The sequence below is a fragment of the Corticium candelabrum genome, chromosome 2 (genome assembly GCF_963422355.1).
Source record: "Corticium candelabrum chromosome 2, ooCorCand1.1, whole genome shotgun sequence".
NCBI lineage: Eukaryota > Metazoa > Porifera > Homoscleromorpha > Homosclerophorida > Plakinidae > Corticium > Corticium candelabrum.
Genome location: NC_085086.1, coordinates 6,700,270 through 6,712,892, shown reverse-complemented (window position 1 = coordinate 6,712,892; position 12,623 = coordinate 6,700,270). Strand labels below are relative to the sequence as shown.

Here is a 12,623-nt window from a genome sequence, read left to right as displayed (position 1 = left end):
GATTTCGCCAACGCGGGTCTACGTGCATGCCCGTATTTGGTAACATGGCCACTGCAACCGATCCTGGCAACCCGTGGCTCTCTCTCACTAAACATATGAGCTATGTGGTTCAACATCTTCGGGTGGATCGGTCACTTATTCGCCGTCTGATCGATGCAGGCGTTCTCGGTCTGCAGGATGCAGACGAGCTCGAGAAAGAGTCGACGTCGCAAAAGAAAAAAGTGGACCGTCTACTGGTGGAAATTTTACCCAAGCGTCAGCCCAGCTTGTTTACTGCATTTTGTAAAGTTTTGACCGACGTGGGGCAGGGATTTATTGTTCAACGCATTTTGGGAAATTCTGATCACGTGCAGAAGAGTGTGTCACGTGATGAAGGTAATGTATTAACTTATCTAAGTAATTTGTAGTAAATATGAAAGTTATTATTTGAATGTAGCTATTAATTTTTTGATATGTTCTTAAGTAGTTAATTAAATAAAGTAGTTAATTAAAATATATTTAAATAATAAATAATGAAATTGTAATGAAGGTTGGTTGAGGGTTACGACAGATCAAGTCGATGTATTAGTCCTGTTTGTGAGGATGGACTGTTATCTTCGTAACGACTCTTATCTCTTCATGGCAACAGTACAGGAGAGTTGTACAAGGAGCTCCTTTCATTCTCTCCAACACATGGCCCGTCAGTTTACTGCACAGCTGCAGGGGACTCTCTCTCAGGACAGCAAGTCGCATGGTGTCTTTTATGTTGGTGTCTTTGAGCAAGCGCCTCAGACAGGTGTGAAACATTTCCGCATGTGTAGCAGTTCTCTTCGTGTGCAGTCCTGGAGCAAAGTACCTATGCATGGTCAGTATCGCCGTCTCACTGAGAAACCACCTAGGGACATTAAAGAGACCTACAGATGGCTTAAGTTATTGAATCTTCCTTTTGCAACTGAGGGACTGGTTGTTGCTGCTCAAGACCAAGCTCTTCTGAATTCAGATTTGGTATTATGACCGCAACATTCTGCATCGAGATGTCAGTCTCACTTGCCACTTGTGCAGTGTAAGTCTGGAAACAGTTGACCACATTGTGGCAGGCTGTAGTGCTTTGGCACCGATGACCTACACTGATTGACACAATCAGGTGGCCTCCATTATGCACTGGAACATTTGTCATCATTTTGGGGTTTCAGTGGAGAGCTAATGGTACCGGCATCATCTTGATAGGCTTATGGAGACCTACTACATTACTATGCAGTGTTCTCCCTAGGATCTTTTGGCAGAGCGGGCCACTCTGCCTTATTCTAAGCAATTAAGCTTTTAGGTAAAGTAGATCATCCAGATGCCAAGACTTGAGGATCTAAAACTAAGCTTATTAAATTAATTAACTAAGACAGCAGGTGGCATCTAATTGTGCAGAACACTAACACTTTTACACCCACGCATGCAGCCCTGAACCATGCTTTTGCAGCTGGTGTTTACGTGCAAGTTGGTATATATGTATACTGTGCATGTCAGCGAAATGCACATGTCATGTCGGCGTCGCAGAGAACTATTGAGTCTCTCTTTACGAGCAATGCTGTCGAAGATAAGAATACCTGCATTTTTGAAAGAAAATGAGTGGCAGCTGATGAAGCACAGGATGACTGGAGTAGATTGCCAATGGCTACCCTCCCATGGCTTCTGTAGTGAGGCAGAAAACGAGACACAGTCATTGGTGTGATCTCTTTGTCGAAAGACACAATCTACTAAGCTATTTAGATTAATATCCCATGTAAAACGATTACTTGCAAAGTCTACTAGAGCATGAAATACTCTCGTGCCATGAATCAGCTGTCTCTAAAGAAGCAACCAGCGCACTGTCAGGGAAGGACGACGAAATTTCTAGAGCTTGACACAGTTGAGCTTTATTGATCTGTAAAATATTTCTAACTGCCATTGGGCGTGGCATTGAGTAACGCCCACTTCACGGAGTATTCCACTCTGCCTTTTAAGATTTCTGGGAAGAACACTGCTATGATGTGGGATACAACCATGTCTACTAGGGAGATTGGTGCCAATCGTCGTGACATCTTTTCAGAAATACAAGACAAACACTTGTTTTCTTATTGATATTAGCTGTCCTGCTGATGGTAACATTGAAAGGAAAGAGGCTGAGAAGATGAGGAAATACAGTGACTTGTGGTTGGATGTAACCCGCACATGGCAGTGTTAGACACTGGTTGTTTCAGTTGTGTTGGGAGTGTTGGGCATAGTGCACGCAGGTATTGCACTGTAGCTGGATATTATTCCAGGTCATCACAACCTGCAGCACTTACAGAAAGCAATGCTTCTTGGATCCAGTCAGATCCTACATAAAGTCATGTCGTCTGTTTAGACAGCCATGATGGTCTAAGCACATCTGAGTAAGGGTTTGCTGCCGGTGCTTGCAAGAGACACTACGAACCAGACTGATCTGGTTGAGCACGACAATATTAGATAATTGATTTAGGTGATATAAGTATTAGTTTAACATCAATGGAAAATAATGAAATTGTGGTTTATGGTTTCTAGTATGATGTAATATATTAATCTTTCTAATTTGGCTTTTATTGATTGTTGCAGATCTTGCTCATTCAGCAAGGGATGAAGTCATGGGTCACCATGTTCCAGATGATCTTCCTAGTTTTGATGAAGCTGCTGCAATGGGCTTGCCGACGTGGAAACAGTGGGATATGTCAATGCCAATAGGTGGATGGTCATATGGCAGAATGGTACTATTAGACGGCAAGCTGATTGTAGGAGGCATCAATGGTTCAGTTTACATTTATACCGAGATAGATAATAGGTGGGACACTGTTAGCAGAGAAAATGGCTTTGTTTCAACTATTGTCTGCTATGAAGACGTGTGTCTGGTTGTCGTGAAAGATGACAAGAAGAAACAGTATGAAGTTGAACGATTCTTTCCGAATGAAGATGTCAAGTGGCGTTCTGTCACTGTTCTACCTCCAGAAATGCAGATGGTTGGCGTGTCTGTTGCTTTACATGAAAATTGTCTCTTTGTGGTGGGTGGGGAAACCGAATCAAGAGAGAGGGTGAACACGGCTCGTATGTTTGATCTAACAAGTGGTCAGTGGATGGTGCTTGATGATGTGCCGACAAAACGATCTTTTGCTTCTTCTTGTGTTGTAAGCGACACCGTCTTTGTAGGGGGAGGAGAAATTGGGCAGTCAAGACTAAGCAATGTGGTGGAATGTTATAATCTTGGAAGCAGAAGGTGGAGATCAATTGCTGTTTCAAGGAACTACTATACCACACTCACATCAGTCAGTAACAGACTGGTGGCAACTGGAGGGATGACGACGTCAACCAGCAGTACTCCATCGAATGCAGTGCAATTGTATGATGATCGATCAGCTGGATGGCTACCACTTCCTCCCATGACCAAGAAACGGTGGGGGCATGGCGGATTTTCAGCTGACAGTGGAGAAATTGTAATGGCGGGAGGGGATGATGCAAACACGATTGAAAGTTTGAAGATTGACTAACATTTGATAGGTAGTGTGTGTGTGTGTGTGTGTGTGTGTGTGTGTGTGTGTGTGTGTGTGTGTGTGTGTGCGTGTGTGTGTGTGCGTGTGCATGTGTGTGTGTGTGTGTGTGTGTGTGTGTGTGTGTGTGTGTTTGTGTTCATTATGCTGGAATTGTGACTTATTAGTTTATGTCTTGTTAGTTTGACTATCATCTGTCTACTATTGCTTTTAATTCAACTAGTAGACGATACCCTTATTCTACCTATTGACTTCTTTTTCAATAATTCTTCAATTGACAATAAAAGTTGAATTGTTCACTCTTTACTTTTACACTGTGGATCACAGGTTTTTCTTGCATGCACAATTTTTTTGATAGAAGACAAAGAACCTGCAAGAGTTCACCACCTGGAGACATGATGCAAATAAAGTTCATTATTTATAACCATTTAATTAAATACTGTTGCACAACTTTCAGCGTCCAATTTATTTATCATATATTTCATGCAATGAGAAGCTAGTATTACAAAGAGTTGATCAAAGGAAATCGAACATAATCTAAACTCGAAGTTTCTATTGAGAGAAGTTCAATCAGAACGAATGTGCAAATTTAAGTAAAAGAAGTGTCATATAACGTGCGCTAAATATCCGCGTATATTTGGCTAAACAACAACTTTCTCCTAATAATTTTTAGGACTAAAACTCCTAATTCTATAATATCGTATGCCAGCAATCTAATCTTCTATGCCTCTAATTAACAGCTAAACTTACGTGTCAATATCTAAACTAGCAAATGACCAAATTCAAACTGTCGTGTAGTCACTCTAGCAAGCATCTTCCACGTGCATGTTTTCCAGAGAGCTGACAACTTCGCTAAACGACGGTCGTTTCCAAGCTCTTTCTGCCCAGCAAGCTTGCATTACGGTTGCATATCCCTCCGTGCAATCGTCTGGAACGACAGGACGCTCACCTCTTTCCACGGCATCGTCTACTTGGTGAGCAAACCGATACTGCTCGAAAGGAAAACCACGTGACCAAATCTCCCAAAGCACAATTCCAAAACTAAACAAATAAATATAATATAATTATTAAATACAATAGAATTGACGTCGCCGAGTACCTGTAGACATCGATTGATCCATCGTAGCTCTCTCGACGTGCTAACTCTGGTGCACTCCATCTCACTGTCCCAATACCATCTTCAGACAAATCTCTCATCTCAACTAGTTCAGTTTCTAAATTATTGTCGCTGAATGAATTGTTTCGCTTTGATTGTCGGTTTTTTTGTGCACCACCGAAGAGTCTTCCAAGACCAAAATCAGCCACTTTGACAATCCAACTTTTGCAAACGAGTAAATTCTCACTCTTCAAATCTCGATGAATTCTCGGTGGGTCCAATTTGTGAAGAAATTCCATTCCTTTCGAAGCGTCTAGAGCAAAATCTATTTTACGATTTTGATCTATTTCAATACTGACATCATCCAGTACGTGACGTAAAGAACCTCGATGAGCAAACTCGACGACAAGAAACGGTTGCGCTTGTGGACTTGATTTACCGGCTCCGATGAAAAGTACAATATTACGATGACGCATTGTTTGCATAAATTTAATTTCTGCTGCAAATTCCAACGACGATTGTGATTCATCATTGTTAATCAGCATTTTCACAGCAACGTCTATGTTACGGTATTGCGCTTTCCACACTTTTCCCGAAGCTCCTCCTCCTATTTCGTCCTGCAGTTCTATTTCTTGCCAACTGATCTGCCACGCATCATTCAAAATTTGTATGTGACGACGAAAAGACGTTTCTCGTTCTCTTCGTTTCTTGGTGATACGCCGCAATACCACAACGAGTATAGTAATAATACCTATAACAAGAATAACTCCCGTTCCAATGTAATAATAAGTTGCGTATTGACAGTGAGGTCCAGTGAAGCCGAAAGTACAGGAACATACGGGAACTTGCGTTAAGCTGTTACTCACCACCAAACATCTTCCATGAAGACAGTAACCTGTGACACAAAGGTTGCAGTCGGTCAGCTGTGATGAACGCTCTTCTCTTGTTGTCGTTCCGTTTGGACATTTGCGGCATTTTTTCGTCTCTGCATCAGAGTAAAAGCCTACCTTGCAGATGTCGCATGGAAAACGAAAAATGTTGCTCGACCCTAACCCATCAGGACATCCAGCCTTTATGTAAAGTAAACTAGAAGGCCCTAAACTTTGCAAATATCCTCGCCAGAAATCCAGTGATGAAGAGAGAAACCTGTCCGGGAAATTTTTTAGTTTTTCAAATGCTACGACATTCCAAGTATTCAAATGAACAATAAACATCCACAATTCGAAATCTCCGTCGAAAAAGGAATTTCTAACGGTGAACAAAGGACACTTAGACGCAATCCATAGCATTTCATTTTGAGCTGTCGCAGAAAAATAGCAAAAACGTAAATTATAATCACTACGATATGAAAATTTGTTGATCGGTTCTAAATATCTCCACGAATTGTTAATCATGTTATATCTCCACAATTCTACTTTCAAATTACGATTGAAGTCATATCCGCCAAAAACAAACATTTCGAATTCTATAACTGCAGCAGCATGATTATATCGAGGTGAGGGGACGCTCTCTGTGTACTCGTTAGTATTAAGTTCGGATCCGGATACACTTTTCTTGATCATTTTTACTTTCTTCCAAATTTTACGTGTAAGAGAAAAATGCCAAAGATCATTAAAATATTGGTTATCTCCTATCCAAGGTTCAACAAATCCTCCAAACAACAAAGCTGACGTCGAGTTGATAGTGACGACTGTAAAGCCAGATCTAAAAGGCCTAGGACTTGACATTAGTAGTATGTGATCTCTTGACATGATTACCATTGTGTACCTACGTGACACAACCAGCCACACATTTTCCTGCATGTGTATACTTACAACATCTGACGTCATCATTTCTTTGGGTATATTTATTCCTGTAACGTTGAGATATCCTTCCACTTGCCAGCGCTTTGTGCTTAGGTTCATCGACCACATGACTGGTGGCGCAGACTTTACATTGTTGGACGGAAAGGCAATCCGATAATATGTGTCTCTCCACAAAGACTGAAATCCGTAATACGATGGAATTAGAAGACTATCGTCCATTCTAGTAATATGCCACTCTAGTTCTCCCGTTACATTGCGTCTCTGCATACTGAAACCATTTGAGCCACAAATTCCATCGTTGAAAGGGATGTAATATCTAATACCCTGACTGGCAACTCGTAAAACATAATTCGGATTATTAAAGATTCCACGTAGAAACCAAGACATTGAGTCTTCGGGATCATTTTTCTGCATCATTTCTTTAAAAGCGACCCCATTAGCGACAGACAACCTACTAACATAATGATTACTAATACTTATATAAAAAATCTCTCTGGTATCATTAACAAATATTACGTTCGACTGAGTAATTAGCTCAAAATTACGATGTGGAAAGCAGAGTTCCGTTTTATTCCAAATTGATTTCTTTACGGAATATTTCCAAATGCACTCGTCACTCGTAGCCAATACTGTTGCCTTTCCTGACCAACCACCAACTAAGTATAGTTTACCAAAGTAAGGAAGTGCGTAGTTTCCTACTTTCTCCCAACGATATGTTGTCTGTTCTATCACACAGCTCAGTCTGTAACTCAAAATATGTGTACTTGATGCACTAGGGTAGAAAATGAAAACATCCTGACTACAGGAGCACAAAGAATCCTCACTTTCTACGGCCACCCCGTTAATTACATAATTATCCGGCCAACTTGGCGCATCGCCCAAAATAGCGACTCGCTTCCATTTCAGTTGTTGGAACAAAAATATCCAAGTGCTGTTGATAGTATCAGAAGACAGAATGATTGCGCGTGAACTACAAATTGTCACCAGACGTAACCTGTCTATCCACGATGGCCCGTTCGCATCACTAGCAATCATTTTCCAAGAGTTTGTTTCTTCGTAATAAATCCACGTTTGATATGAATTTCCATCAGCTGAAATTGCGTCACCGATTTTTCTTTCAGATATTTTTCCAAATACCAGTATTCTGTAACGATCTTTCAGGATTGTCATCGACGGTTTAATCACTAATAATGCAGATGTACTGAACGTCAATTGCGGAGCATTACAGGTCCAAGAATTGAAACTTCCAATCTTTTGAAAATTCTGAAAATTGCTGCTATAAACTTCAAATGTTTCAGTAGCTTTGCTTGCATAGGTTGTAGGCAAGATATTGTCAAGTGGAACTTGTTTTACTCCATTCCTTGCGTTTCGAATGAGAGATGAGCTTTTGCTTAGCTTGTAATGTGCAATAAAAAGAGTGAGCAGAAGTACGTACAAAGATAATTCCATGCCAGCATTCAGCAATAACCTGCTAAAGCAAAAAGATATAAATGAAATGTAAACGCATTGGGATTGTCCAACAGTTTAATTAATAGGCGATAATGCAAATAAAGAGAAAAAACCAATAACAGACACACACCGACAGACATATAAACAAACAAACAGACTACGATCCTCTACTGTACTTCTTGGTTATGACTGAGTAGCCATGCAATCTTCATTTGCTCGTTCACAAAAATTTGAGATAAGGGTAATACTATTAGATGATAGAAACGGCGTGATCAGATGCAAAGAATCAGATTTTGATGATCCACTAGTAAGTTATTTGTTAATTGGAGTTATAGCTGTGTAAAGCAACAGAACTGCAGTCAGTAGCAATTGCGTCAAATTATCATACTTGGAAACAAACAACAACCAATTGAATATGCAACATGTTGTATAAATTAGTTTTGCAGACTTCCCATATCAACCATCACAGAAACCCAATCAAAGCAGCTCTTGCAAATCCATTGCTAAAGATCTGTTTTAGACTGTACCATTCTCCTGAAATCCTAGATCAATATCGAAGCCGCTCACTTTCAGTGCCTCACTAAGCCAATGCGAATACATCTACTTCATCATTGACGTATCCCAGCAGAGCGTGTTGGTCTCAGAATTAGGTGTCGCGGAGGAAGATTTTCTTGCATGGCACTGATAGAGGCTTGTACGCCATGTGACTTGCATATGCCAAAGACAATATCGCGATTGTGTCTTTGAACTGACGTCTAAAACACCCAGCACGTCTGCAGTAGCGTCTTCCGTTCGTAACAAACCCTAAAACCTATATGGCTTGTAGTTGAAAGAACTTGAAATTCTTCTATCAGACCTTCTTCTAGTCGTCTTATCTTCATTAATACTAGTGCATCGATCCATACATCCTCTAACAGCAGTATAATTGATGCCAAAGGTAAGGTCATTCTTTAGACTTGTAGGTCTATCTTATATATACACTTGATTAGTGAGAATTTACAAATGGAATATCAAGTCATTTGACAACGTTCTAGCTAGGCCAAATTACATAATTAAACTACTTGTAACAAGGTGTAGCCTCGTACACAGCTCCACTTGCGCGCCCGGAGAAGAGGGTAATGATACTGATCGTAACTAACTTACTCAGGAGCATCAAAACCTTATTTGTTTGTTATAACGCGCATTAATAAAAAAAGGCAGTCAAATTTTACATGATGAGTGCAAAGATCAATGTCACCATGCCTTATGATATCCATAAACAGTCAACAGCTAGATGAGCACAAAAGTTCAGTAAGGTATCACAAAAGCTGAGGCAATTTTTTTGCCATTCTTGAAAGACACAACAGTGGAAATAATTTTTTCATTTTTACAACGACATTAGACAAGACATTTCAAAGCAGTCCAGCCATAGGTAGACCAATTCTGGTCTATAAACAGTACTAACTATTCACAAGTCAACGGAGTTTGAGACTAAAATGGTCTCCCACAGATTGTTTTTCATGACTTGTGATTTAAATCTGTGGATTAAGCGACATTAGAAAGTTCCTATAACGAGATACTTAAGACAAAATGTATTAAGCTAAATTAATTAATAGTAAAGCAGAAGTTGAATCATGTTCTATACTGCTCATAAGCACTTATATTCACTGTTAATTAACTATTAATTAGCCTTGAAGCAGCTTGTACTAATTGTTGTATCAGAGAGTAAATCAGTTACTACTTAGACTTAAAGTGACACCAAATTGTACAGGTTCATGTACAACGTACAAAACTAGTGCTTGTCAACAGTTCCCACCCAAGCTTCCCAATCCTCAATAGGGTTCCTAGCGCATGAGTTAATTAAGAAGGTATGACTATACAACTAGAGGAAGTAGCCAATTAGCAAGGTCACTAAACGGTCCACCGCCTGTGACTCATTAGGTGTGTTCACACTACTATGGTTTGCAAACCATGGTGTGTTGTGTTTTGATTTGTGTGATACGAGGAAACAAATTAGCATACAGTACAAACCTGTGTTCACACTGGACTGGGTTTGATTACCTGGTTTGTCAACCTAGCACGCTATTGTGATCCATTGTTTGAGCAGGAATCTCTAGACATGGCGTCTGACAACAGAGTAAGAATACTCCGCATGACAAACGACACAACAGTTCGGTACTCAGTGCTAGCACTGCGATATCGACGAAAACGACGTCTTCTGTCATCTTGCACGCGCGAGATTCTTGCTGTTGACGCCCTGTCTCTAGCAGCATCCACCACAGTAAGACGATGACTTCTGCTACTCTCGTAGCTATGCGCTAGGCAGACTGCTACTCTGGTTTCTAGGCGCTAAACGGCTAGGAATATTTTGATAGCTCCAAACCAGACTCAAGTAACCGCAAACCAACCTTTGCAAGTACGGTTTGCAAACCCAACGCAAACCAGCATTCCATGCGGCAGGTGCAACGTTTAACACTAACTCAATTATGATAACAAGCCCAAACCAGGCTTGCAAACCATAGTGTGAACACGCCTATTGTTTCGCGGGCTGTTGGTTGGTATTCCTGACTCTTCTTCCCGTTCTGTGTCGTCTTGATAGCCTTTACGTTTACATAACCTCATTCTATTGTTATATGACTTCTAATGGACAGTTTTGGGATATCACGTAACATCTGTGTGTTGTAAACAATTACAGCTGCATCATTACTGACTTTCGGGAGCAAAGTCAGCGTGAACAGAGAGTAGCCTCTGTAAATCTCTAGGATACTGTACATACTATAAAAGTGAAAAGCGACGGAAGATTGAAGTTCACAGCAGACAAGTTAGGACATAGTTGGAGAACGCCGTGTATATCATTACTACAGCACGTGACTCAGGAATCCGTTCTACAAGACCGGTTGGGGTATACTACGTAGCTACTAGTAGCTCATGTGTATCTCTTCTGATAACCCATATACGAGAAACACTAATCTTACAACGAACCTTTTGATATAGAGATGAAACACGTCGATTACAGTTGGCCGCACCTGTGGCGTAATAATTATAATTCAATTATCAAATGAAGAGCGGCGATCACTGGGTAATAGACATCGGCAACATGCGCAAAACGAATAGACGCTCATTGTGCAGCTAGCTGTAGTGGAAAATGATAAATCTAACCTTGAGAGCAAGACATTAGAGCTCCTTTACGGCATGTCTACAGTTGCGTTTCTAAAGTTTGACATCTTGTTCGAACGTTCTTCTCGGTGATCGGACAAACAACAAAAGTGTTCGAAAATGTCCGATGTCCGACCGCTATTTCGAGCACTGCACACACACACACACACACACACACACACACACACACACACACACACAAACATGAACACCTGTTAGATCGACACGTCTGATGAGCTGATTGGCAATCTCGTTCAACAACAGAGAGCTAGGTAAGCCAGGAAAAAATCAGACAGTCGACCCTCTTCAGACTTCCACTGTTGAGACAATGCCGATAAAGCGTTGGTCGTTTAGGCCAAACAAGTTTACTCGGATCTGTTCTGGGTTCACGTCCACGTTTGTGAACTCTTATTAGCTGACTTCCAAGATACTCTAAGTAAAGTTGACCTTTGCAGTCGAACCGCATATGCACTAGCGTCCCGGATAATGGCGTGCCATTTGTGTCAAAATTAGACAATGAGATGAGGCGATGAGACAATGAGATGAGGCAATGAGATCATGCGACGAGACAATGAGATGAGGCAATGAGATGAGGCGATAACATCATGAGATGACTCATTGAGGCGATGAGACAATGAGATGAGGCGATGAGACCATGCGATGAGACCATGCGATGAGACCATGCGATGAGACCATGCGATGAAACTGCAATATGAGACTGCACTATGAGACCGCACTATGAGACGGCAATATGAGACGGCATCAATATGAGATTACCGCAGATTACCGCATACCGCTACTACACAGCTGTATGGGACTGGGGAGACTGCATTACACAATTATATTTTATCTCCTACAGAGAATCTAGTTTTTGAAGATTTTTTCACCCTGGTTCTTGTGTAATTGCATCAAGGCTGCGTTTTTGAGCTCCACAAAACCTATCGAAGTGCCTACTCTCCCACTTTTCTAAATCTAGACAACACGTGCAGTATGTAGTCTTTGGTATCCGGTTGGAGAGTTACAACATGTCGTATATATCTTGTACGAGTTAGACACTCGTTGCAAATCACTCTATTTCTAGACTACAATTGATTGTCGAAACACATCTAGATGGAGACCTCGTGTAATTGCCTCTCTGGAAATAACCTTACACGTGTAGAACACCTAGTAGATCGACTGCTTCCCTATTAAAGTCTATATAATCTCTAACACAACTTCACGGATTTGCGTAATATGATAGTCAGCGTGCACACATGTATACATATATACTTACGTCGTCTACTTCTTATGTGCATATAGATGGTGGATTTTTCATGATGCACTCGGTCAACTAGTAATTTTGGGTGTAGTCAACGACGTCGAGTCTGCATTGAGAAGCTACGAGTGCAAAACAACAGCAAACAACACGAGAGCGCAAACTCTGAAATGAAGATAGGAAAATAAATTTTAAAAAATGCAAATAGAAAATAAAAATGCTATTTAAAAATATAACGTAAATATTGCAGTAACATTTTAAATTTAATTTTTAATTTTAAAATAGTATTGTTAGCATTAAATTAATTGAATATTGCAATGAGAAGAGGCAATGAGACAATGAGACGAGGCGATGAAATGAGACTGCAATATGAGATT

General features: G+C 40.6%; 2 protein-coding genes across 2 annotated transcripts; one reads left to right on the top strand and one right to left on the bottom strand.

Moving 5' to 3' along the window:
• Positions 1-44: 44 nt before the first annotated feature.
• LOC134198548 (uncharacterized) lies at positions 45-3,812 on the top strand. The gene is made up of 2 exons (XM_062667960.1): positions 45-375; positions 2,584-3,812. The coding sequence occupies exons 1-2, from the start codon at positions 45-47 to the stop codon at positions 3,504-3,506; spliced, it is 1,254 nt and encodes a 417-aa protein (XP_062523944.1). The 3' UTR covers positions 3,507-3,812.
• A 233-nt stretch (positions 3,813-4,045) lies between these two features.
• LOC134198547 (uncharacterized) lies at positions 4,046-7,413 on the bottom strand. Its single transcript, XM_062667959.1, has 2 exons — positions 4,606-7,413; positions 4,046-4,547 (listed from the first exon to the last, which is right to left on the bottom strand). Exons 1-2 carry the CDS (start codon positions 6,822-6,824, stop codon positions 4,310-4,312), a joined length of 2,457 nt encoding a protein of 818 aa, XP_062523943.1. The 5' UTR covers positions 6,825-7,413; the 3' UTR covers positions 4,046-4,309.
• Between the last annotated feature and the right edge of the window lie 5,210 nt (positions 7,414-12,623).